Here is a 25,762-nt window from a genome sequence, read left to right as displayed (position 1 = left end):
TTAGTAGAATGCATACCAAATACGACTTTTCAAGTCAGTTAAAGTTTCAAAACAAAAACTGTAATTATAAGAGAAGAGAACCTCCTTTTTCAAAACTATGAAACCAAGCTAAGACATAAATTTATGTTAATGCGGCATTTGAACGCAGCTTGTTGCAAAATGTTTTACTGCATTTTGGAATTAAAATTCTTGAACCTTATTTTGGCTTACATAATTATGGAGTCTCATAATAACTATTAATTATATTATATTTATCTTATAATTCAGATTATTTCTACTAAGAACTAAATTTGATTAGTATTTCACTAATTTCTATTATTAATAATATATGATATTTCATTGAAAAATCGATTAAACGTTATCTGATAATTAATTATTCTGATCAAAATTCTTCTTCGAGCTCGAGCAGTTAGTATTCCACTAACCCCTCTTTTGAATTCGATGAAATAATTACTTCACCAAAATATTAATCACAAAAACTAGTAGCGTAAAACAGCATTTTATGCCATCTAATGTAAACTAGTACTTACATTACATCAATAGTTTTTTCTAATAAAAAATGGCTGTCAACCACACTAACTATAAGCCAGCATATGATGACACATCTAGACTGTATTAATGTATTTAGAACAATACAAACAATATGATTAAAATAACATGTATCTGTTAGAATGTAGTTAACACCACGATCATACTTTGTGTTGCCAAAAAATGGTACGAATATTGAAAGCGGGCAATCCAATTAATATTAAAAAAAATGAATCGTTCATAATAAAAAGCCAATCTGTTCCACTTTAACCAACCCGTTCCAATTTAACGAACATATTTTAGGCTGTTTGGATTGCTTAAATTAATTTTGATCAGGTTTTCTTTTAGATCAGAAATTTTTACAATAATTCATTACATGATTTCAACGTCTAATCTACTTTTTTTTTTGAACTGGATAATCTAATCTACTAATTCTGCAATAAAAGTATGAGTATGATGTTTAATATATAACACATGTTAGATGATGTATATCATCATCATGTTATAGTTGTATAGTTTGTGTATTTAGTGATATATGAGTAATTAGTAATGTACAAATATGTGGTCATGTGATGACCTATAGGCGGTGTAGAGCCAATCATTTTTCAAAATTTTTTTTTTTTGCAAACTAGCAAACCAGTAAATTGGATCTAAATGCAAATACGAATAACAAATTTGGATGATGAACTTAGCTGCCGCATGTGACTTTCCAGACACAGAACCGAAGAACCCCTTGGACTAGTATTGGACATATTCGTCACCATTGAAATATTGTTTTCTTTTATGAATTTTTTTTTAAAAAAATGTTTCAATGAATCATGAGGTAAAGATAAGATTTGAATGGCTTTAAAGAGCCTAATTTTAGCAGACTTTGATTATTCCACCACAATGATATCATAGTCGCTTCAAGAAATAAGTCATGATGCTTTGTTTTTTCTGCTGATGGATGATAGATGGCAATGTGGTCAGTAATATGCTACTAAGGAAAGAGGGGGTGTACATCCACCCATAATATGCTCTACGTCTAGAGGATCCGTGAATCCCTCTTGGTTAATTTTCAAAAGATAGTGTTTTACTTTTGTTTTTCGCAAAAAAAACAATTCTGTTAGATACTAGCTTTGAATGCAATACACTTTAAATGCAGATTAAATATAATTTTTTAGAATGCAGATCAATTTACATTTTATTTACCATTTAAATTTAAATTTTAGTTCATTAATATTGCAGATTGGACTGCACTAATCTGCATGCAAATTATAAATAGTCATTAAAATGTTGATCTGCAGGAGGAAAAAGAAAGAAAGTTAAAACAAGCCGAGGACCAATAGAAATTAAGTCTTTCATTTGCCTATTAATTACATATATAAACCATTTAATTCATTTCTTTATTTTCAAACCAGATACAAATATTTTAAATATATGGTTTAATACTTTTTTTTCTTTGTTTAATTTAATATATGTTAATAGAAATTTATATATATTTACTTACATGTACATATTTTTTTTATTCTCGCCAAGTTTAAAAGTGATATTTTACATTTTATTTTTGTATTTGAAAATTAATGTTTTGGACTTTTCTTACATATGCATGCTGTTTTGTATCTTCTAAAATTTTATAATTTCACAACGACAACATATAATAATTATATATATATAGTTAGTTTATATATATTTACTTAAAAATGCATGTTATTTTGTATCTTCTAAAATTTTTCAACTTCACAATTAAACATATAATAATTTTGTAAATATAGAAATATATTTATAGTTATTTTTATTTTTATTGTTGATAATAATTAACATATAACAAATAATATATATATCTATTATATATATGCATGTTATTTTGTATCTTCTAAATTTTTATAACTTATCACAAGGAAAACATATAATACTCTAATAGATATATAAATATATTTATAGTTATTATATATATATATATATTTACTTACATATGTATATTATTGTGCATCTTCTAAAATTTTATAACTTCAAAATTAAAACATATAATAATTTTATAGATATAGAAATATATTTATAGCTAGTTTTATTTCTATTGTTGATAATTAACATAGAATAAATAATAATATATATATCTATTATTTATAAGAACTTTAATTTTAGATATCTAGTTAATATCTTTTACGTTTTAATATTTAGTATAAAATAATGATTCAATAATTAATTTAAATAGTTAGACTTGCATTTGTTCTGCATTGATTTGCATTTGTTCCGCACGATCTATATTTGTTATGCATGATCTGTGTTTTCTATTTGATCTGCTAAATTTTGTTCTGCCAGTGTCTCCCTTGGTTAATTATATATATATATATATATATACATATTGTTATTGGTGAAGTTTATATGTGCATCAGTCAGAATTATCAGTCAGAAGTTGATATGAAAGGCATGGATGTATAATGTAACTAACTCTTATAGTCTAATGAACCGAGAGTCTAATTCGACAACATTGTGTTTGACCTCGTCAAGCCCGCTGAACACGCAACTTTCAAGTTCGGTGACGTTATGCTCAACCCTCTCGAATTTTTCTCCTAGATCACCCATGCCTATTTCCAAGACTTCACAGAAACACTATTTTCCCATCAGCCTCTTTACATGAGCGGACGTGGTCTCCCTTCTGCGTTCCTCGTCTGGACATCGATAAAACTTCTTTGTCTTTACTTTCTTTAGCCCTACTCTCAGATAAAATTCCCTTATCATAGTCGGCTCTGATATGACTTGTCACAGACTGATTCCTATTCAATCAGAATGTGCAGCCTTAGCATCTTTATACTCTTTGTAGTTGGTAAGTTAAACTCTAACCTCTATCCAAAACTCAGACAATTTTCTTAGAAAGAGAGTATCATAATATAGAAAAAGCTTTAGAGAAGTGTATTCTTATTAAATTCTTGCATATGTTACAAACGAGGCTCTCATCACCTCTTTTCTATAAACGACCAGCTGAGATATATGCCTTACTCTCTATACTTATTTTATGGTTATTTATATGTTACTCTCTATCTAGTCTCTAATGTATTCTGCACTCTTCCAAAACATTTAATACATTTTTTATATTTTATACAAGACTTAAGGTTTAATAAGTGTTGGTGGAATTTGTTCTCCTTTGGTTGGCCCATTTCCTTAACTGATCTTCATGGACGAGTGGGCTCTGGGCCGTGATAGTAGACAAACTTATAGAAGGTCTAGCTCTAATCAATAAAATAATAGTACATCTTTGGGCTTTGTGTTTGGTGTAATCACACTCGGAAACTTTAGGTTCCTGAAAAAAACACGCTACAAATTCGATTGCGTGGATTTTGACTCTCACGATAGATATAATAAAGTACACAATAATGTATTTTCTGCTAAAATTAAAAATTGTATTTTCTGTCAAGAATATAAAATCACATTTATTTTTTGATAAAAACATGCAAATTACATTTGTAGTCTCGTCTAAATAACTTTCACCAAAACCATAAAATTACATTTGTAGTCTCGTCTAAATAACTTTCGTCAAAACCATAAAATTTTCTACCAAAATTACAAATAATATTTTCTGTCAAAACCGTAAAACCCACAAAATCATATTTTCTATCAAAATGAAAAATCTTATTTTCCCAACAAACTATAAAATTACATATTTTTGCTAAAACAAAAAAAATTACATCTTCTATCAGAATCACAAATCAAATTTTCATCCAAATTAACAAGAAAAATTTACATCTTGGGACACATTTTGACATTGCAATTACATCAAGAAGCACATCTTGCTTTTGACACACTTTCTTCTTGTGTATTGTCTCTTCTACCCTTTCATTAACCAAACAACAAACGTTCCACGACAAACTTTACTTTTGTTCTAACTAAAGCTAAGGCCAAGTCCAATCGAACGCTATAACTGTAAAATAGTGCAACATTTGCAAATTTCTCTCTCCAACCACACGGTAAAAAGAACTGTATTTTAGTGTGATTCCCTTTTCAGCTACAGTGTCACACTATATTTGGTGTTGCACTGTAGCAACGGCAAACTTTTTTTTTTTTTTCAAAACTGTTTATTTATATATTATTTACTATAATTTATGTATTTTATTATTTTTATAACTGGATATGATATTTAAATAAAGTAAATATGTCATATTTGTTTTGTTATCTTTTAAGTTTATTTAATATAAAATATTAATTTATTGAAAACAAATAAAAACTAGTTGAAAATATATAACAAAATTTAATTTAAACACTGAAAATTAAAACTAAAAAAACAGCATAAAAGATAAAACTGCATACAATCAGATAGCATAATCTAGCTTTTGTAAAGTTTTTTTAATTCTTAAATTTTGTATAATGTACTCTAGCTTTTATTATGTGTTTTTAATTGTTAAATATAAGAGTTTGTTTTAATAATAATATTTTAATATAAATTTTGTCATGTAATATATTTATATTTAAATTAGAAATATTTTTTAAAAAGGTGAAATTAAAATATTATTTAAATTAATATTGTTTTAGGGCCAATTTGTGAAATAACCAAAAAAATATCAAAATTAGATTTTTAGAGAAAGGGATGAGAGCTAAAAAATTATTACTAAACAATAAAAACTAAGAAAATCTTGTTTAATAATATAATAATAAAAAATATTTCTTTTAGTGTAATATTTGGTGTTGTGGTTGGAGAGCTAAAAAATTTTAGTGTTAAAACTATACTAAAATAGTGTAATCTTGACACTAAAATAGTGTTATGGGTTGGAGATGCCCTAAATCCTTTTATCATTTCTCTCTCTTGTTTCAATTTTGAAATCTCCTAAATCCATGAATCCTAATTTCTCTTGCTTCCATTCATTCCCAAATTCGTGAACGCTAATTACATCTCCTTACCCTTTTGCGTCTCGGTCCTTTTTTTTTTGTGAACCACTTTAGATCCAACTATTGTGTGAGTTGCGTTTTCTGGTTTTGGATTTAATGGAAAAGATGAGCAGCCGTTCAAGTCGAACGATTCACGTTTCGAACCTTCCTTGCAATATCCACGAGAGGGAAGTAGAAGATTTGTTAGGTAAGATATAGACTTCATCTCGCTGATTCTTCAATTGGTTTATTGAATGTTGGATCTGAAAAGAATTGCTTTTTTTTTTATGGCAGTATGGACCTGTTCTTCAAAATCGATTTGAAGATCCCACGATGTTGCCGTCAGCCACGACCACTCTCAAGAGCCATCTCTGTCTTTCTCATGTCTTCTGAGTCTAGGCGTTTATGAGTTTTATGGGAAATTGAAGCTTAGGTAGCCATTAATTATCCCATTTGAGGCCTGATTTTGTCACTTCAATAGTTATCTGTGATCAAACACGTTACCAATCCCTTAATGTATCTAGTCATATAGTTATCGCTCTTGTATTCTCCTGTGAAGATGTTTCTGACTTGTGATTTGAACAGATTGTGGAAGTGATGATCAAGAGCTCAAGTAGGGAATGGAGAAACAGTTTGTGGACCTTCTAACCGAGGAGCTGAAGCTGCTAGACGCAGTTGCAGATTAGCATAGCCGTCACATGGATGTTACCATTGCAGAAGCTAAAAGAGTTGCATCTCAGTACCAAGAGGAAGCTTTGAATTTTTGTATGAGTTGTCCACGAAACTCTGTCCACAAAATTTTGTATATAAATTTTGTAGGATTGAGATTTTTTGTTCACCATACCTCATCCACAACATTTTGTATGATTCAGAATTTTGTCAATAAAACTTTTTTTTGTTCGAATTTGAAATAAGCTAACAATATATGAATTGTGAAAAATATCTCTGTCCACCATATCTCATCTATGTCCACATCTTTTTTTTTGGTAAAATCCTGTCCACATCTTTTCTATTTATCTAAGTTTTGTACATGTCCACATTTTTTCCGTCCACATCATATATGTCCATGTATTTTGTATAGAAATGTTAAAATATATAAAATATATATATGAATATGAATGTCAAAATATAGAGAAAAATAAATTATAATTTATTGTAACAACTATTTTTGTTTTATGTATTTTAAACTTTGTGAAAAAAAAGAAATTAAACATAAGTTGAAATGAATAATAGTAACATAAAAAACAAACTAAACCAAAATTGTTGTTTTGACGTATATATACACATACCATATAATAAGTTATTATCTTTTCCTTATCATCTCGTTACTTTTTTTTTTTAAGGAAGGAAGGGCTTTAACGTCCAACATTTCTTCTCTCTCCTTGATAATGTGCCTCTCAAGTGGATTGTGATCTTTATTGTAAAGAAAGACAGCAAAGTGTCTAAATGAGTAAATCAGACTCATTCCTGTTAAACAACAAAATCATGTGTTGACAAAGAAACAAAATCACCTTTTCGCTAAAATTATAAAACCATATATATTTCCACTAAATTTGTAAAACATTTTTTGTGAGAATTGAATTATACATATTTTTTTATCAAATCGGGAAATTCACATTTTCTCGTAGTAAAAAATACATTTTTAAGTAAAATCACATTTCCTAAAGATCGTAAGATCACGTTTTTTTTTATCAAAACCGTAACATTACATGTTTATATCAAGACGGCTAAATCACATTGTCCAACTTTAACCAAAAATTTGTATTTTTTTGTCAACACTATGAAATCGTATTTTCGGAAACCACTAAACAGTACGAAGACCTGCCGTATATTATTTTTTTTTTGTAAAAGAGGTTAAACCTTAAGTCTATTAAAGACACATATCTAACTCTCGGGTGAGAGGTGCAGCCCACGGATGGATCCTTTCTCGAATATTCAAGTGAGCCATAAACAATACGTTCATATTCGTGTGGCCACATGTAGAGCTAATAATTTTGCACTAGAGAGAAATTAGTTCCTAACCTGAACCAATAAAACAACTACTTCTCTAGTGGAAACCATTAGACCAGCACGACATGGTATGTCGTATATTATATCTGTCGTCTAGACCCATGTAGAGAGCGTAATTTTTAACACTGAGAAAAACAAAAAATAAAAATTAGTGACAACATGAAAAAAAACACAAAAGAAACCATGTGTTAGTGGTCCAGTGGTTAAACTCAATCTGGAAAGTCATGGGTTCGAGTGCCGCTAGGAGGTGATTATCTTGAGGGACCTTCGGGTCTAATACGGAGAAGCCTGCTAACGTGTGGCTACTGGTGAGATTTACATGGGGTGATCACCAGCCCTTCTGGATGCCTCGGCGAGCTCTCCGGCTAAGCTCCGATGGACGGTCATTGGCGCTAGTCGGATCCTCTCGAGGCTCCGGATACCAGGATCATCAAAAAAAAACACATAAGAAAAAATGTTGCGTGAGTTTTTAAGTAAAGAAATTAAAGTTTAGTTAATTCTTAAAGTCAATGAAAAAACGTAGAAGGGCACACTAGTCTATTATCTCTTTAAATATAGAGTAAAAAGTGTTAAATGTCAAAATGTGCCTAATTATTTAATATTCTATCTTTTTAGTTTTTAAATAATAGTTTTAGATTTATCATAAAAATTGGTCTTAATAAATTTCTATTTTTCAGTTTTTCTTTAACTTGTAATCCCTCCCATACAACAATTGTCATTTATCCAAATTTGAATATTTATAATTGTTTTAATTGTTTCAATTTAGTATACATTTTTTTTATATATTCTCTCTATTTTTATAATTAGCTTTCGTATTAATTACTTAATATTATTTTTATGGTTTCTTTTAACAATTTGAAGTTTTGTTTTCCAACTTCTCAAACTGCTTAAAGTATAATTATGGTCAAATTTCAACCAAAAATTAAAAAAAACTTATTATGGTCTCATAAATTCGTTTCTTTTTTCTTTGCATTAAAATTTATTTAAATATGTTATAGTTTAATAACGATGATCGAATTACTCTAGAGAATGAAAAAATGCATTTATTTTTTTATTATATGATAGTAATATGTTTATGATGTCTTAGAATTTAATTTGAAGCCTATATATTGCTTTATAATTATGTTCAAAAGATCTTTACAATGTTTAAATGAAATAGTTTATCTATTATTAATAGTTGGACACATGTTAATTTTTTTATTTGCTTAGAAATATTTGATGTACTAAAAGCACCAAAACATGTAGTACAGATTAATTCTGTTTTAAAATTTTAGTTACAAAACAAAGTTGCATCAGTGCTAATAATACAAGTGCAAATGAATATCTAAAAGGATGGCTAAAGTGTCTAAATGAGATACATAATATCACATTTCTCCTACTTTTTGATTATTTTTATTTTATTTAATCTGAAAACCCTACCAACATACTACCCTTTTAAAGATGCCCTAGGCCTCTAACATTGAAGTTTTTTTTTCAACTTGTTATGATATACTAAAACCTTATTTACTTCTTTATGCTGGCCAAAAAAAAACGCGAGATAGTTATAAAAACTCTATATATACCATGTTCCCACAAACCCCAAAATCACAACCCAGTAAAGCTAAGAAGTCAACCAAAAAAATGGAAGTCATTAGCAATTTTAGGTTTCTGATACTCTTAGCCGCCTTTGTAGGAACTCTTCTTCACTCAAAGGCCCAAGACAGCCCACAAGATTATGTAAGGGTTCACAACGAGGCGCGGGCAGGGGTAGGCGTTGGCCCCATGCAGTGGAACGAGAGCATTGCAGCCGTTGCTCAGAGCTACGCAGACCAACGAAGAAGCGACTGCAATCTCATACATTCCACTGGACCTTACGGGGAGAACTTGGCCAAGAGTAGTGGCGACTTATCTGGCGTCAGAGCCGTGAACCTGTGGGTTGAGGAGAAGGCTAACTACGACTACCCTTCGAACACGTGCAACGGAGAGTGCGGTCACTACACTCAGATTGTTTGGAGAAGCTCAGTGAAACTCGGATGTGGCAAAGCTAAGTGTAACAGTGGTGGAACTTTCGTCGTTTGCAACTATGATCCTCCTGGGAATTATGTGAACCAGAAGCCCTACTAATGAATAATTATCTACAAAAACACGTGCATTCAGGACATATACATATATATATATTTCAATAAAGAGCGTTATATGCTGGATGTGTATCAATATACTATTTACTAATACAAATAAGAGCTGAGATTACTAGTATACTACTATCATTTTAAAACCCCTAGTCAAAATATTATCTTAGACATCTGTCTCCTTCTTTACAGATCGTGCTGGAACAGATTGTACAACTTTTGTTCCGAAGGGTTCTTCTTCTGCTACTGGGACGCGTAACAAGAAGCGTTCTTCTTATTCCAGTGCGAATCAACTATCTGTTAGCTTCTTAACCCCATCTAGACGTTTATTTTGCAAATTTTGTGAACTCCATTCTCGCGGTTTGGGCTAACTTCATTCCCCCGCTTGGATAGTTAACTAACGAGTCATATTTTAATTTAATGTCTGGTTAGAAAAATATACAATACATTTACTATATATCTTATATTTGTATCGCAACATTTTGTTGAACAAGCACCTTCGCACCGTATCTAAAGTATTCGATCAGTTACATGCAATTCTCTAAAGGATATAGTTATCGAGACACCAAAGGATCTAAGAGCATCCGCAATGGTGGACTCCTTCTTGGAGTCCTTATCATTATTATATTAATTTTTTTTTGTTTTTTTTTGTTTGAATAGTTAAGGACTCTAGTTAAAATAATCTGTCCAATGGTGATCCCCAATTAGGAGTTCTTAGAAATAAAAAATAATAATTTTTTTTTAAATTGAAATTGAAATTTTATTAATTGCATGATTAAAAATAAATATACCAGAAAATAGAAGTTTAAAAATGTATAAGTTTAAAAACTATAAGTTTTTTAATTTCAATTTTTAAAAAAAAATATAAATTATAAGCTAAAAATTTTCTATTAGTTTTTCTTATCTTATGTATAAGTTTATCTTCTTAAAACTATAGGTTTCATTTAATATAAGTGTGATAGAGTTTAAAAATGTCTATGTTTGATACAAGTTTAAAAATGTTTACAAGTCAAATGTTTACAAGTCATAGCCACCACGTAGACAAGGATTTGATCCTTAAATTTCTTATGTAAGGATCAATCCTTGTATTATGTTACTCAAATAATAGTTTTTTAATTTGATAAACATTGGATGTGGAGCTAAGGATCCTTAGCGGACTCCCATTGCAGATGGTCTAATCCAAACATAAGACAGCAAAGGATCTAATAGACATGAATTATTATAGGAGTAAAAAACGTTTTGAAGGTGAAAACTGAGACTAGGGACTGGGAGCTACTTTGATGATAGCGTATCTATCCCACTCCATAATTTACTGCAAAATACAGTGGAAAATAAAGTAATGAAAAAACAAAAAAGTGATTACTCCATAAATAGAGTGATTTTTTATTTTTTGTTCATACTCTATTTTCCACTTCATTTTTAGAGTAAATTATGTAGTGGGGATGAAGATGTCTTTATATATGATTGTGTGCTATGTAGACAAGACTTTAGCATAATTTAGGCGAATGTAGAGTAGTTATAGGATTGGCAAACAGATTAGAAAATAAAGAATTTAAATCAGGATTAGAATTTAAGATATTAAGAAAACATGTTATGCTTTCCATTTGGAATGGAGATTATGACTAGCAAATGAATTAAGGGTTGGTAAATAAATTAGATTAGGATTACTCAGATTATAAAGGATGAGCAGCTAGCCCACACTACCCAGTGAGCCATATAAATTCTTTTGAAATGCACTAAGTAATCATCTCAGAATATGTGGCATATTTACCATCATAAGCAGCTTGCGCATTTGCATCTTGGTCACTCCCATGTCCCTCCCATGGAAAATTAGCCATGTATTGGAACTAAAAGCTGTATCCTCTACACCAACAGTTAGGAAAACCTATAAACTAAGATATTTATGTATGCAAATATGTTAGTTATTGTATTTATACGGTTATACAATAATACTTATTTTTCCTTCACTTATTGCGCATCAATTCAAGTATATATGTTAACAAAAAAAAGTTCTACCCGGAATTTTTTTCACTGATTTAAATTTCCATGTGGATTATTTTAGTCTACAGTCACGCAATCATTTCAGTGTTGCATATCAAAGTATCCTCGTATACTTTAAGACTGCGCAGTGAATTCTTTGGGTGTCAAACGACCTAACTTGAACTTAAGATCGTATGTGCATTGTTTAAGTTTCGAATACCTTATAGTGCTGAAAAACACTTCTCATGTTGTAGGTTACTCAAAAAGAGAGATCAAATATAAAAAAATTTGATAGACAAAAACATCAAAGTTTACAAGAGTACTAGAAGGAGAAAGACCCATCGACCCAAAGCATGTGATTTGGGTTACAAACTTTTAATCCTACCGAGAGTTGCGACGAACAAATCATTCCAAGTGTCGGTCAGGCCCGGGAGGCACCAATGCATACAGTCATCATGATTCTTTCCACCAGATGTTGCCGGATGAGCATCTGCTCTGTACTCGCTCATTTGAGTTATGTCCAAAACATGGAAACCGCTTCTATTCTCGAGGGAGTTGTAAAGGTGTTGATTCACCAAACGAACCTCTACATTTGTTCCATTGTTCCTCACCGAAAACAATTCTTCAACCTACCATTAACGAAATGAGACAGAATATTATATCTTTCAACCTACCATAGTAAAAATGAGACAAAAACTGTATGTTTCGTGTAACAATGACCCAGTTTACTGTCCTGACGCTCCTCTCTATCCGTTACCACTCGCAAAAGAAGATTCATGAACTTTGGACAGAACAACATTATTTACTGAAAAGGACTTACTTCTCTAGGTACCAAAGGTTGCAGTCTTTGACAAGTACCACCTTGGTTCCAGTCACCTCCTTCAAAATGCCTAGGTGATTGTGTCCGGAAGAATAAGATCCCTCCAGGTCGCTTTGTTTTCTCCACAAAGTTTACCTGTGACAATGAAACGGTATAGACTCAGTTATAATGCCGGAAAAAATCATGGCACATGTTCATTTTTGCAAACACATAACCTAGCAGAGTTGTCAAATGGCGGGTAACAAACATCTCAAACTGCATTTTGCAGTAACAAAGGAAAATATAGAAAACAGAATAGTTTACCATGTTGCTCAGAACCCGATCCAGGCCATCAGCAGGAGGTAGAGGAGGAAGTATTGGTCGGCCGCCTTCAAAGAAAAGCATAGGAGACTTCAAAGGATCAAACTTTGATGGCGCCCACCACCTTACAAAAGAGAGACAGCAGCAGAAGGTTGTCAACAACATCTCAAGCCCATATAACAAAATTTCTTTAAACTGAAAGATGACGAACAGGACCGACCCTGAGATTTTGAGAGCTATAAAAACATTTAATTTTTTTTTCTTTTATACAAAGTTGGAGGTCTAGGCTAATGTTTCAGTTGGCTATGCTGATGACAAGACTATAAACCGAAAGAAAAACACACAAAACTTCATTAAGATTCATTTCTTTGTAATCACTAATTTACCAATGCCCAGTATTCAAAACAAGAACGTCATGGAAGCTTGAAGCCTTGGCCCAGGAGCTTTCAGGAACATCAACATCAACTCTATAACCCTCTTTGAATCCAAGAGCTTCCAACTCACCACCATTAGCATTAGCTGACCAGCTAATAAAAAAACATAAACCATGAAACATCCAAATCAAAACAAATCAGAGTTAGACCAAAAGGGATCTCCCAAGCTTACCTACCATAACGCGCCAAGAGATTAGTCCGATGATAAGCAATAGTCAGATTATAACGCAAGAAGGTGAATCCACGATCCGCACCAGCTGGTCGCCACTTCTTTAAGTCACTAGTCACAGTCTTTAACGTGCAGAAGAGAGATACAAACATGTTCCTATTCAACGAATCTCCCACGAACCCTGCACTGTTGAAAAAAATCAATCTTAAAAGATTTGTAATTACAGAGAGAATCGTGTGTTTACCGATGTTGGTATCTCGATGAGTTTCGAGGAAGTTGAGTGGATCAAACGAGGGGAGATCACAGTGCTTTGGCTTCCAACGCCACTTGGAGATCTCGAGGGCGTTGGTTTTGTTGTTACGTGCGCAGTTCCATCCTTTGAAGATCTCTTTGCAGCTACCGTCGTAGGTGGCGGATCTGGGGTTGGGGTCGTAGATCCACGAGCCGTGGGAGAAGTCGCAGGAGAGGGAAGCGGCGTGGGGTTTAGGGGGGAAGAGGGTGGAGGAGCGGTGGGGGTGTGGGGAGGAGAGGGAAGCGCGTTTGGAGAGGGAGAGAAGGAAGAAAATGGAGATGAAGCAGAGGAGGGAGAGTAGAGGGAAGAGAGAGAGTTTGTTGGGTGGAGTCGGAGTCGTCGTAGCCATGGGGATGGATGGTTTAGCGCATCTCTCAGAAGCAGAAGCTCTCAGCCATGGCGGAGATTGCGAATTTTTCCTTTTAGTAAAGGTTTTAAACTACATCTCTATTCAGTGTTCAAAAAAAAAATAAACTCTGAATTTCAGGAGAAATTTCAATTTTTCTGTAAATTGAATACCATTTTCAAAAATCATTTTATAATACTTTAATGAAAAAATATTAAATTATTTTCTTAATCATTTATGAATATTATTACATACTAAATTATAAATAATAATCACTTAACTTTAAACTCAATTGTTATGATTTTTTTTTGACTGAGTATATATTTGGGAAATGATAGCTAATTCAGAATATTTTGATTGTTTATTTTGAATTGAATATTTAAAACTATTTCAAATGTTTCTTTATAAAAGATATTTTAATTATTATATATTCATTTGAATAAAATACATATTCATATAAATATTTTATAATTAAATAACTAGATTTGAATCCGTGCTTTAAAAATATGAAATATTGTTTATCAAAATTTATATTTTACAATTAATTATTTTTAGATCATATATAATTATCTATCTAAAGTTTTAAATTTTTAAGATATGTTAACAATTTCACTTTTGTATAAATGTATTATATTGTTTACTATTTTTAACATTTTCTGAAAACATATTTTTTATTTAAAATAATGTATGTTAACTTGTTAAGTGACCAATGAAATATAATTTCTCATGTATAATTTCATATAATATTTTTGTTTTATCATATATATAGAATATAAAATAGAATTGAATTACTAGTTGGGTGAATCTACCAAATGATCTTAAAATGGTTTTCTTTAACCAAAATAATACACAAAAAAGGAAAAAATGACCAAATTCTTTTTATTAAAAAGGTAAAAAGTCCTTATACCTTTAATTTGTAGATATAAAAAGTTCTAATTTGATTTTTTTTTTCAATTAGAACTTTTTAAAAATTTCAAAATCTCGTTTCTAAAGCTTTATCTCTCAAATCTAAATTCTAATTTTAAATTAGTTAATTTAAAGAATATAAGTATTTTAGTGTTATATGTGCGATAAAATTTTTTTAGTGCTATCCTAATTAATCCTAGGAAGATAAGTACTGAAATATATTTTCTATATCATTGATAAACTCTTCCAACTTTATATGAAGAGATAAAAACAGACGCACCGCGCCTTCTTATATTCTTTAGTTCCAAAAATTGTTTCTATCCTAAGATTCTTTCCATACCATTGTATCTCGGAAGTCCATGAATCAATCCACTGAACATATGCTCTAGAGTTTAAAGGGTTGAGATGTCATTAGATGATGTAGTGGTTACCTTTCCTCAATTTTTTTTTTTTTTGCATTCGTTTTAAACCATGCTTGACATTCATCTTATACATGTTTTACTAGTCATAGATGATCTCTTAGGATTTCCCTATATAATTTATCATTATGTGTTTTCCAGAAATATCATATTATCCATGAAAAAAATCTTTATCTTTTTTTTTTTGAACAACTAAAAAAAGAAAAAAAAATCATTATCTAATTCTAAGTTTTTAACATCTTTTTTCTCCTGAACAGATAATCTAAATTTGTGTAAATGCTAGAAATAGAAAAAAAAATCTATAGGCACGAATGTGTAAGAAATAATACCAAGTGTAAAAAACTGAAGTACATTCGAAAATAACAAAATTAACATATTTATATGGATCTCCATAGTGAAAGTAAGTATCTACCTAAAATGATACGTTTTGTTGGAGATGCACAAAAAAGTGATCTGTATATTGCCAAAATGTTGAATGCTACTATTACATATTTGGGAAATTACCACAAATAGCACATTCATACTACCACTTTTCATGTTTATACTAACCATTTTTATCCTCACTTTTAATGAAGGGTAAAAGACAATTATAACATTATGGTTAACTAATCTATACTTAGAGTTTAGAGTTGAGAGGTGGCGTAGGGTTTTTGGAATGTGAAATTTAGGATTCTAATAAATATATAAATAAATACTTAAAAAATATATAAAAATTTTAAAAAATAGTTTCAAACATAATTTTTGTTTTTCAAAAAGAAATTTTTAAAAAAACATTAAAAAAAAATTCAAAAAAAAAATTTAGAAAAAAGTTCGAATTTGAAAAAGTATAATTCGAAAACATAAATAAAAATTATTTTTATTTTTTTATTTTTAAAAAAAAAATTTATTTTTTAATTTTTTAGTTTTCGAATTTTTTAATTTTTTAATTTTTTAATTTTTTTAATTTTTTTAATTTTTAGTTTTTTAATTTTTTATTTAAATAATGATTTATTATATATATAATAACAATGGCTTAAGAGTCTTTTGACACTTAATGAAGAAGATATTTTTGAAAATGTATCTTTAGTGGTGGTAAAAATGAAAAGTAGTACCATAAAAGTGGTAAACATGTAATTTCCCCTACATATTTTCGTAAGTATAAGTTTAATTAGGTGTTATAATATAATGTATCTTATATATTAAAACAGAAGTCATGACTTCTTTCATGTGTGATATTTTAAAATGGACCTTCTCCTAGAATATTATTTACATTATTTTTTATTTGCATAACCTGATCCTAACAATATATTTAATTCCCCTTTTCCAGCAAGATTAAACAAAACAATTATTTTGATTTATCAGTTAGTGACTTTTTTTTTTGTGCACAAATCTTCCATTAATTTAAAGCTGGATACCAGAAAGGTAGAGTTCAATAATACAAGCAAAGTTAAACATTAAAAAGCTTGAAACAAGATAGGAATTTGGATAAGACAACTGCGAATCCGGCAAATCTAAGAAAAAATACGGATGCGTTGAAGAAGCAACTTCGAACGTGACGAAGAGCAGGAGAGACGGCAACATATGTCTTATATGTCTTGCCTTTGATAACTGGCTCATATCTTCGGTTTTCGTCGAAACGAATTCCGTTGTTTCTTCAGACCCCGTACAAGTCGCTACACAAGAAAACAAACAGAGTATGGCACTAACAGGTCTCTGGTTTGAAACCAGAGAAGTATCACCTCCTTGCGAGAGGGAAATTGGCGGTAGAGCTCGCACCACAAAGGAGGAGGAATGGAAAAATGATCTCTCCTGGCCCTGGCAGGAGGAGGTTTGACTAGACTTCTCCACAAAAGAGAAATCTAAAGGACTGAAATTGATGAGCTTAAGCAGAATCTCTGTGAGATTCCAGACTGATTTTGTGGCCTCTTCCATGCTCTTGGTGGCTACTGATATACACGAGACGTTGTCACAGATGGTACAGCCAAAACAGAGTTGTGGAGTTGGTGAAGACCATTTGAATTTTCCTTGTTTATCAGACATCATATACGTGATCTTTATCTTGACCAATGTGTTTCTAATTTTTGCAGGATGCTTCCGTATACAAGGTGAATAGCAATAAAAGTCTATGGGCTTGAGGCCCAAGAAAGGAGATAAGGCCTTAGTAAGCTTATCAAACAACTTTAGTGTTGAGAAGCCCATACCAGATTTGTGGAGATGACGAGTTGTAGCCGGAGCTCTCGGTGTCACCGGCGAGAACCACCACAAGAAGATTAACGGTTCATCGGGCCAGTCCCGAGATTGGCTTAATTCAGACAGGTCGGAGGTATGCGCAGCCTTGGTTACTAGATCCAGTCCAGATCTGAAGTTTTCCTCGCCTGTAGATAGCACGCGCCAGGTTGGGGTGAAGGGGTCGTCTTCTTCAGCTTTCCCCGGAGCAAAAAGGTTGATTGGTGAGAGGGAGCTTCTCCGTGAAGAAACCACTTCCACCACTGCCGAGTTTGACAGCGCCGCTCCGGTAAGAAGGTCTTCGGGGCTTGAACCCGAGATGCGGTAAGCAGCATTGACTGGTGAGTATTCCATATTTGAAGCTGAAAGTACAACCCACCAGAGAGATAGCGACATCGAGAGGGTTTGATTCATGTGGTTTCTCTTCTTCTGTCGTCGCCGTGGACTCAGGGAAATATGTAGACTAGATCTTGAAAATCCAAGTTTCAGAAAGTTAAAAAAGGGAAATAGAAGAAGAACGAAGTCAGAGAAAAGCAGGTAAGCGAACAAGAGACAACAAGAAACAAGTTTATCCCGACGCCGGCGAGCTCCAGCTCCACCGGCGCCAGAAAACGGATTTGCTATAGCTGCCTCGATGTTTGTGCCTGGGAGAAAACTAGGGCTATCTATTGTTCTTAATTTTCTTTGTTATCAGTTAGTGACTTAGTGTTTAGATTCTTTACGTGAGGGATCGAGTGCTCCAACGTTCTTGGACAATTAATCAGCCCACTACCAGTATAGCATAGCTATTAACCTTTCATCATAAAATTGCAGTCCCAGCAGTTATTATTGAACTCTAAACCTAACGTAAAACAAACTATAACATGAAATTATCAAACTAATTTGAGCTTATTCTGTTCTGATTATTTAGTTAGGTTGTTACATTAAAAACTCCTGGTCTAACGTTGATGATATATAAGATTCATAATCAACAATATATCTTATATATTAAAACAGAAGCCACAACATTGATTTATGTGTGATTTTTTAAAAATGGATCTTCACTAGAAATCAATTATCATTCATTTATTACTAATAATGTAGATTAATAATATATCATTCTTAATATAACATCGACTCCTAAAAACCCGGATTGGTTAACAAACTCACATTTATTCATGTGTGATATTTTATTTGGATAATCATTTAAAATTTATATTCAATGTATTTTCTTAATGCTAATATATAATCTTTTAACTACTTAAATCATAATATAATTTGATATCTTTTAATTTAAAATATATATACATACATATATATATATTTAATTTTCTTAACAAATTTGTTGAAAAACGTTATAACAATATCTTAATTATCAAAAATTATAAATAAATATTTTCACTAATTTTGTAATTAGTAATGAAATTAATGTTATTATACATTAATATATATATATATATATATATATATTCAGTTATCTTTTATAAAATGAAAAAAATTATATCAAATTTTACTATTTTATAGTTATATCTATCATTTTAAAATAAAACATTGTATTTAACTAAATACGATAAAATTATTTTAAACTGATAAATTAATATAATATGTTAGTAGAACGGGTTAACATTAGTAAATTAGATAATTCATGTATAAAATTAACTTATCTTAAACTTTATATATATATATATAGTTATTATATTAAATGAATAAACGTAAAAGAATATTGATAAAAAAAAATTAGCGCTATGAATTACGGATTAAGATCATAATAATTGAATAAAAAATAATTTTAAAATATATATAATAAAAAATACCAAATATATGTGATGATTTGAATAATCAATTAACTTACAGCATGAAAACTATCAAATTGTTATATTTAATATAATTATATATAAACATTTAAATATATAAGTAACTTTAAAAATATATTATAATTATGTAAAATATATATATAAACATGAAAATTAATACTTGCACGGTTGTGCGGGTCCAAATCTAGTAATCTTTAAAATACAATTGATCACGCAAATCGAATCAACATAATTAGTTGTTATAATACAATGTATAATCTCTAAAGTACAATCGATCACGCAAATCGAATCAACATATTTCTTATTTTTACAATCAGTTTCGAGTTTATTACTAAATTCATCTTTGTTTTTGCATCTCAAAAAGAAATTTGAATTTATCCAAAAATTTACTCGTAAATGTTATACGTATATTGTATAGCTCACGTGCCTTAGTTATAAAAAAATATTCCTAAAATCACATCACAACCCTTTCTCACTGCACCACGATACTCGAATCGAATCCGATATCAATCATTCCACCTGCCAAATCATTGATACATCGACTCAGCATGATGGAATCTTCAAAGGACTAAAACACCCTTTCTCGAAAACACGCATACCTTTATGTTCCAGGGGTGCTATAGTCTTTTATTACACAAACAGAACCGCAAACCGAGTGATAAAAAGAAAATGAAACAAAACATTTCCATCTCCAGCTCCAGAGTTTGTGTGTTTCAACTTTTTGTCTCCCACTAATTAGTCGGATCTCTGTCCTAATCTCGAACTTTTTTTTCTTTTCATGTTTCTTGCTTAACAAATTACTAGTTCTTTCACGGAAAAAATTGTTTTCAAAGAAGCACTGACATAAGATTTTAGGGTTTGCGATATCTGAGTATTCTTGTTTGTAAAAAATAAATGGCTGTGGAGTATGAATGCTGCGAGAGCAACTTCTTCATACACATTCTCGTGATAGTGTTGCTTGTCTTGTTCGCTGGGCTAATGTCTGGTCTCACTTTGGGTCTTATGTCCATGAGTCTCGTGGATCTCGAGGTTCTTGCTAAATCTGGCACACCCAGAGATCGCAAACATGCTGGTACTTTTTATTTCTCTTCTTTTCACCAACCTGAGAAAAATCTTAGACGTGTGCGTTGATTTTTATATATTTTTTAATGGAATGTATCTCGCATGTGTTTGGTAGGTAGACGTCACGAGAATCTCCCTGTTATTTGATTTTCTCTGATTAGTTTATTTAGTTCTGATGATTAATTAACTTCTTAAACTGGGTCCAGATTTTTTTTTTTTTTTTGGGAAGATATTAAATTGTGTTGATGCATTTTCTAGATGTTTATTAGATGTTACTTGCCTTCTTTTTTTTTGATTAATTGATGCAGCAAAGATATTGCCAGTTGTGAAAAATCAGCATCTTTTGCTTTGTACTTTACTGATATGCAATGCAGCTGCTATGGAGGTAAACTTCTTCACCCAGTGTAAATCATGAAGTTCATGAATAATTAATTAACTTGACTTTGTTTTTGTCAGACGCTTCCTATTTTTCTTGATGCCCTTGTGACTGCTTGGGGTGCTATTTTGATTTCAGTGACATTGATTCTTCTCTTTGGTGAGGTGAGATCTTGTGAATGATCTGGTGCACAGGAATATTCTCCATATGACATGTAGGTTTGTGTGTGTGATAAAAAAATGATAGTTTGATTTTAACTCCTCATGTGCAGATTATACCTCAGTCCGTTTGTTCCCGTCATGGTTTGGCGATTGGTGCGACAGTGGCGCCGTTTGTTCGTGTTCTAGTCTGGATCTGCTCTCCAGTTGCATGGCCAATCAGTAAGGTAATTAACAAAACACACTGCAATGTCCTGTCCATAAAGTCTTGTTTATTGTACATTTGATTTATTGTTGTATATATTACAGCTACTGGACTTTCTACTTGGTCATGGTCGTGTAGCACTTTTCCGTAGAGCCGAGCTGAAAACACTTGTGGATTTGCATGGGAATGAGGCATGTCTATATCTTCAAAATGACAAGTTTGTCTTTATGCTTTTAACGCTAGACAAATAATGAAGCAGTCTTTATTCTTTTCAGGCTGGTAAGGGTGGAGAGCTGACACATGATGAAACAACAATCATAGCTGGAGCTCTTGAGCTATCTGAGAAAATGGTTAAAGATGCAATGACACCAATCTCCGAGACTTTTGTGATTGATATCAACGCAAAACTAGACAGGTCTTGTCTTGTTTTAACCTTCCTCTACACTGATCTATATAAGTCATGCGTAAACATAGTTTCTTTTTGTCCTTTCAACAGGGATTTGATGAATTTGATTCTTGAAAAAGGTCATAGCAGAGTCCCTGTATACTACGAGCAACGTACAAACATAATCGGTCTTGTTTTGGTATAATTTTATATCACCTTTAATCTTAAAATCATATTTTCGAACAGTTAAAAAATCTGAGTGATGGCTCTTCAGGTGAAGAACTTGTTGACTATCAATCCAGATGATGAAACACAGGTCAAGAATGTCACCATACGAAGGATCCCAAGGTATCTTTTTACCTAATTACCCAATCTAAACAATTTAAGATTCGTTGTAGTTGATTACTTTCTTTTTTTGTTCTCTAGAGTTCCAGAAACCTTACCGTTATACGATATATTAAATGAGTTCCAGAAAGGTCACAGCCACATGGCTGTTGTTGTGAGACAATGCGACAAGGTCAACCCATTACCTAGTAATGACGCTGCTAATAATGGTAACTGGTCTTTTTTTTTTTGCATAGATGGAGATTTCACACTAATAACATCTTTTAACAGAGAATGTAGTTGAAGTAAGAGTGGATGTGGATGAAGAGAGATCCCCACAAGAAAAGAAGTTGAAGAGAAGGAGGTCACTTCAGAAATGGAAAAGCTTTCCACACCGAGCGAATTCGTATAAAGGAAGGTCTAGGAGTAAGAGATGGTCCAAGGATAGCGATGCTGATATTCTGCAATTGAACGGAGATTCGCTGCCAAAGCTAGCCGAGGAGGAAGAAGCTGTTGGTGTCATTACAATGGAAGATGTCATTGAGGAACTTCTTCAAGTAAGGAAATCTTACTTACTTTTACTCTCTATTAATTCTCATAACTTTTTTTGTTTGTTCTATTTTCAACTCATTTATCATTTGTTTTTGTGAATTGTGGCTGTAGGAAGAGATATTTGATGAGACGGATCATCATTTTGAAGACTCGTGACAGCAACAACTTCAATACATGGTGCCAGAGTTTTCTAGATCAAATATCTTACAAGTTTTGTTGTGAAAAGACTCAAAGAGTCATGTATGTCAAATGTATGAACGCTGCTTCGTTAATACAGTTATTTCCGTACATCAACAAATTGTTCGAACATTAGGAACAAAAGTTTTCCTAGCATGAACTGTTGATATATGTTTAATATGTGTGTTCTTATCGTACAGCATAAATGCAAAGCAAATAACAATACTACTGCCATTAAGCCTGGAAAATTCGGTATTTGTTTTTTCTCCTTGACATCTTACACCTTGAAAACATGAGTTATTATCAAGCTAATTTTTTCTTTTATAACTCGCCAGTTACACTACAATGCTACTAAATCTAAAGTAATGCGTGCATTTTCGGATAATACTATTACAAATGATTTTGTGTGACAATATACTTCGGTTCACGTTGAAAACAAACTATGTGAATGCTCATGCGTCTGTGAATGTGATGTTACTTAGCAGCAACAAACTTGAAAAAGAATGAACACAAGTCCCTAAGATATGAACGCAGTCCATAGAGTATTTTCATCCCACAAAAGCTTTCATCTTTTCATTTGCAACCACCAGTTCTGCTGCGATTCCAGGCTCATTTGCCGAGTGTCCAGCATCACCAACAATCTGCAGGCGATGAGGTCGCGTTACCAACAAGTAAAAACAAACTTAAAGAGAACTCAGAGAAAAAAATAAAACACTTAGGCTTTACCTTAAGGTCTGCCTCTGGCCATGCTTTGTGCAGATCCCATGCAGACATCATAGGACAAACTACGTCATACCTTCCCTGCCCATTGTAATAACACAGTTTAAGTCCTTTTGGTTGCAGCTTGGCAGACAGACCCATAATATACTATAACTGGAACCCACAAAATCAACTTCCTATATAAAGTACGCACCTGAACAATGGTGGTCTTGATATGTCTTATTTTATCAATATTATCCAGCAAGTGTGAGTCCGAGGTAAAGAAAGCCTTGTTAACAAAATAGTGGTTTTCAATCCTTGCAAACGCCTGTAAGAGCAAGGTCTTAAGAAATCAACTTAAAAGATATAACAGAGGATCAGTGAATCTCAGATAAGATTGGTACACTCCTGGGACTAACCAATGAAAACTTATCATCTTCTGCCTTTTGAATGTTTCCATCATTTGGAAGAAGATGAGCAGTCATCATTTCCCATTTAGTCCAAGCTCTCGCAGCTGCATACTATTAAGATCAAAAATGCAATTTATCACCGTACAAACTAGAAGATAATAGGAATAATGCTCGATGTATTTTCTTGTGTAATTTAGATGTCAACATACTTGAGTTTCCAGATCATCGGAGTTGAGTCTTTTGTGATATGCATCCACAAGGCTACCTCTCTCGTTTTCTGGAATAAGATCTCTGAACTCCTCCCATGCTATTTAAACACACAGAAACAAACACTTATGAAGAAAGAGAATGAGGAGACTCTTGCACACAAAAAAAAAAAAACTCTAGTCTAGTCCCATCCATGATCACTAAAGCTTATATAGAAACGCAAATGATGATCACAACTCTCCACCAGAGGGAAACAAGAAAGAAATTACCATCAGGATATATAGCAGCAGCACCACCCTCGTAAAACCAATCAATCTCCTTCTTCCGAATCAGAAATATCCCTCTAAGGACCAAACCAGTAACCTTAAACCAAAAAAAATAAAAGTAAAATGTGTGGAGGTTTTTTTTTTGTTATCATAATCAAATCAATGCTTTTTCTTCTTGCAAACTTAGCACACCTTATCAGGGTGGAACTGGCTGTAAGTAAGTGCTAAAGTGCTTCCCCAAGATCCACCAAAAACCTGAGGAAAACAAAATGTTCACAATCTTAAAGCCTATTTCACCCTCAACATCAAAAGAGGAAACAAAAATATCTGAAACTCTCTCACCTGCCATTCAGGAATTTTCAAATGCTCCCTTAGTTTTTCAATATCATTGACAAGGTCCCAAGTGGTGTTCTCCTCCAAGCAAGCATGTGGTGTACTCTTCCCTGCACCTCTCTGGAAAAACAAAAAAACAAATGAAAGAGTTTTAACTTTAAGATAATGTAATGTTTAGTGTCAAAAGAAAATCTAAGAAACCGAGACCTGATCAAAGAGAACAATCCTATAAAACTCAGGATCAAAGAATCTCCTGTTATTAGGAGACGTTCCTCCTCCTGGACCTCCGTGGAGAAATACAACTGGCTGCAAACAAAGGGAGGCAAAAAAAAAAAAAGTTAGAGACTTTGGTTTCTTTTTTTACACAGAGAGTGGGATGAAACGACGTTACGTGGCCATCTGGGTTTCCTGATTGCTCCCAGTAGAGAGTGTGAGTATCTGAAACCTTTAGAATCCCATTGTTGTATGGCTCGATTGGAGGGTAAAGGCTTCTCCTTTGAGGCACTCCGGATTCGATTGAGTCGCTCATACTGCGAATCGTTGCGCGTCTTCTTACTGAAATGCAAAGAGGGATTATTTCGGATCAAGTGAATTACCGAGAAATCAAGGATCATGCGAAGATCGTGATGACTAAGTTCGAAGCAGAGTATTTAGAGAGAGAGATGGAAACCTGGGAAGGAGAGATTGAGATTGTTGGGGGATGGTGGAAAGGATCGAATAGAAGAGGAAGTGGGTAGAGAGAAGGATGGGAGTATATAAATGTGAGGGATGATGATGATGCGACCTAGTTTCATCGCTTTTGATGCTTTGGACAGTGATGATGATGATCTGTTGTTTGTTTCGCTATTCGTGCTGTCTAAACCAAAATCTCCTAATGGTTTCTTTTTTTAAAATAATCTTTTCTATTAAAACATCAAACATGATCTATTGATAATTTGATATAGGTATTATCCAACTATTTTAATGTAATTATTAAAGAAAAACTATTAATCATTTAAAAGAAATATTATATAAAAAAAATATAAATATGACAAAAAATACAAATATAAAAAATTAAATTTCTAAAGAAAAATATATATCTGTCTTTTTTAAAATCGAATCAGAATCTAGTATATATTAAAGTTTCGGTATTTATTATTTTTACGTTTCTACTAACTTTTACTAAAAAAATTTTGACAAAAGGTTTTCTTAACTTTTACCAAAAATTGAATTTTTTTTTCTCTCTATGCTCTCGTCCCCTCTCTTTTAAAGCTCTCAATAAAAAAGTAAATGTCTCTATTTTATAATTTTTTCATATATTTTTATAATCTAAATCACTGGTGGTAATGATACGTGGGGGGATGTGTCTCTCACAAATGTTTAAAATTTTCCTAAACAAGAACATTTGTTACTTCTCTTTCTCAATTTCTTTATTTTTATTTTGAGAACACAATGTGGATGCTCTTGTCTCTTTACTCTT

General features: G+C 32.0%; 4 protein-coding genes across 4 annotated transcripts; 2 read left to right on the top strand and 2 right to left on the bottom strand.

Moving 5' to 3' along the window:
- Window positions 1-95: 95 nt before the first annotated feature.
- On the top strand, window positions 96-10,337 carry LOC103860400 (pathogenesis-related protein 1-like). The gene is made up of 3 exons (XM_033288952.1): window positions 96-5,575; window positions 5,662-5,800; window positions 5,953-10,337. The coding sequence occupies exon 3, from the start codon at window positions 8,941-8,943 to the stop codon at window positions 9,478-9,480; it is 540 nt and encodes a 179-aa protein (XP_033144843.1). The 5' UTR covers window positions 96-5,575; window positions 5,662-5,800; window positions 5,953-8,940; the 3' UTR covers window positions 9,481-10,337.
- A 1,325-nt stretch (window positions 10,338-11,662) lies between these two features.
- On the bottom strand, window positions 11,663-13,932 carry LOC103860398 (protein trichome birefringence-like 13). Its single transcript, XM_009137997.3, has 6 exons — window positions 13,433-13,932; window positions 13,192-13,369; window positions 12,972-13,112; window positions 12,589-12,709; window positions 12,286-12,420; window positions 11,663-12,094 (listed from the first exon to the last, which is right to left on the bottom strand). The coding sequence occupies exons 1-6, from the start codon at window positions 13,827-13,829 to the stop codon at window positions 11,831-11,833; spliced, it is 1,236 nt and encodes a 411-aa protein (XP_009136245.1). The 5' UTR covers window positions 13,830-13,932; the 3' UTR covers window positions 11,663-11,830.
- Window positions 13,933-19,475: 5,543 nt separating this feature from the next.
- LOC103860396 (DUF21 domain-containing protein At2g14520) lies at window positions 19,476-22,585 on the top strand. Its single transcript, XM_009137994.3, has 11 exons — window positions 19,476-20,221; window positions 20,520-20,596; window positions 20,668-20,751; window positions 20,859-20,972; window positions 21,055-21,141; window positions 21,226-21,365; window positions 21,447-21,534; window positions 21,610-21,683; window positions 21,762-21,889; window positions 21,951-22,216; window positions 22,323-22,585. The coding sequence occupies exons 1-11, from the start codon at window positions 20,044-20,046 to the stop codon at window positions 22,365-22,367; spliced, it is 1,281 nt and encodes a 426-aa protein (XP_009136242.1). The 5' UTR covers window positions 19,476-20,043; the 3' UTR covers window positions 22,368-22,585.
- A 155-nt stretch (window positions 22,586-22,740) lies between these two features.
- On the bottom strand, window positions 22,741-25,212 carry LOC103860397 (proline iminopeptidase). Its single transcript, XM_009137995.3, has 11 exons — window positions 24,974-25,212; window positions 24,695-24,858; window positions 24,511-24,609; window positions 24,313-24,423; window positions 24,163-24,225; window positions 23,974-24,067; window positions 23,707-23,804; window positions 23,507-23,608; window positions 23,302-23,415; window positions 23,115-23,189; window positions 22,741-23,029 (listed from the first exon to the last, which is right to left on the bottom strand). Exons 1-11 carry the CDS (start codon window positions 25,095-25,097, stop codon window positions 22,937-22,939), a joined length of 1,137 nt encoding a protein of 378 aa, XP_009136243.1. The 5' UTR covers window positions 25,098-25,212; the 3' UTR covers window positions 22,741-22,936.
- Window positions 25,213-25,762: the final 550 nt, after the last annotated feature.

The sequence above is a fragment of the Brassica rapa genome, chromosome A03 (genome assembly GCF_000309985.2).
Source record: "Brassica rapa cultivar Chiifu-401-42 chromosome A03, CAAS_Brap_v3.01, whole genome shotgun sequence".
NCBI classification, from domain to species: domain Eukaryota; kingdom Viridiplantae; phylum Streptophyta; class Magnoliopsida; order Brassicales; family Brassicaceae; genus Brassica; species Brassica rapa.
The sequence above is the reverse complement of the archived record's forward strand: the minus strand, read 5'-3'. Positions and strand labels throughout refer to the sequence as shown.

Excerpts from the sequence above, each read along its gene's own strand:
- LOC103860400 (XM_033288952.1), top strand. The coding sequence starts at position 8,941 with ATGTTCCCACAAACCCCAAAATCACAACCCAGTAAAGCTAAGAAGTCA.
- LOC103860398 (XM_009137997.3), bottom strand. The coding sequence starts at position 13,829 with ATGGCTACGACGACTCCGACTCCACCCAACAAACTCTCTCTCTTCCCT. Across the intron at positions 12,710-12,971 it reads GTTTTGAATACTGGGCATTG|GTGGTGGGCGCCATCAAAGT; the intron begins GTAAATTAGTGA and ends CTCTTTTGTAAG. Across the intron at positions 12,095-12,285 it reads AACCTTTGGTACCTAGAGAA|GTTGAAGAATTGTTTTCGGT; the intron begins GTAAGTCCTTTT and ends CGTTAATGGTAG.
- LOC103860396 (XM_009137994.3), top strand. The coding sequence starts at position 20,044 with ATGGCTGTGGAGTATGAATGCTGCGAGAGCAACTTCTTCATACACATT. Across the intron at positions 21,535-21,609 it reads ACATAATCGGTCTTGTTTTG|GTGAAGAACTTGTTGACTAT; the intron begins GTATAATTTTAT and ends ATGGCTCTTCAG. Across the intron at positions 22,217-22,322 it reads TCATTGAGGAACTTCTTCAA|GAAGAGATATTTGATGAGAC; the intron begins GTAAGGAAATCT and ends TTGTGGCTGTAG.
- LOC103860397 (XM_009137995.3), bottom strand. The coding sequence starts at position 25,097 with ATGAAACTAGGTCGCATCATCATCATCCCTCACATTTATATACTCCCA. Across the intron at positions 24,424-24,510 it reads GGATTGTTCTCTTTGATCAG|AGAGGTGCAGGGAAGAGTAC; the intron begins GTCTCGGTTTCT and ends TTGTTTTTCCAG. Across the intron at positions 24,068-24,162 it reads GCCAGTTCCACCCTGATAAG|GTTACTGGTTTGGTCCTTAG; the intron begins GTGTGCTAAGTT and ends TTTTGGTTTAAG.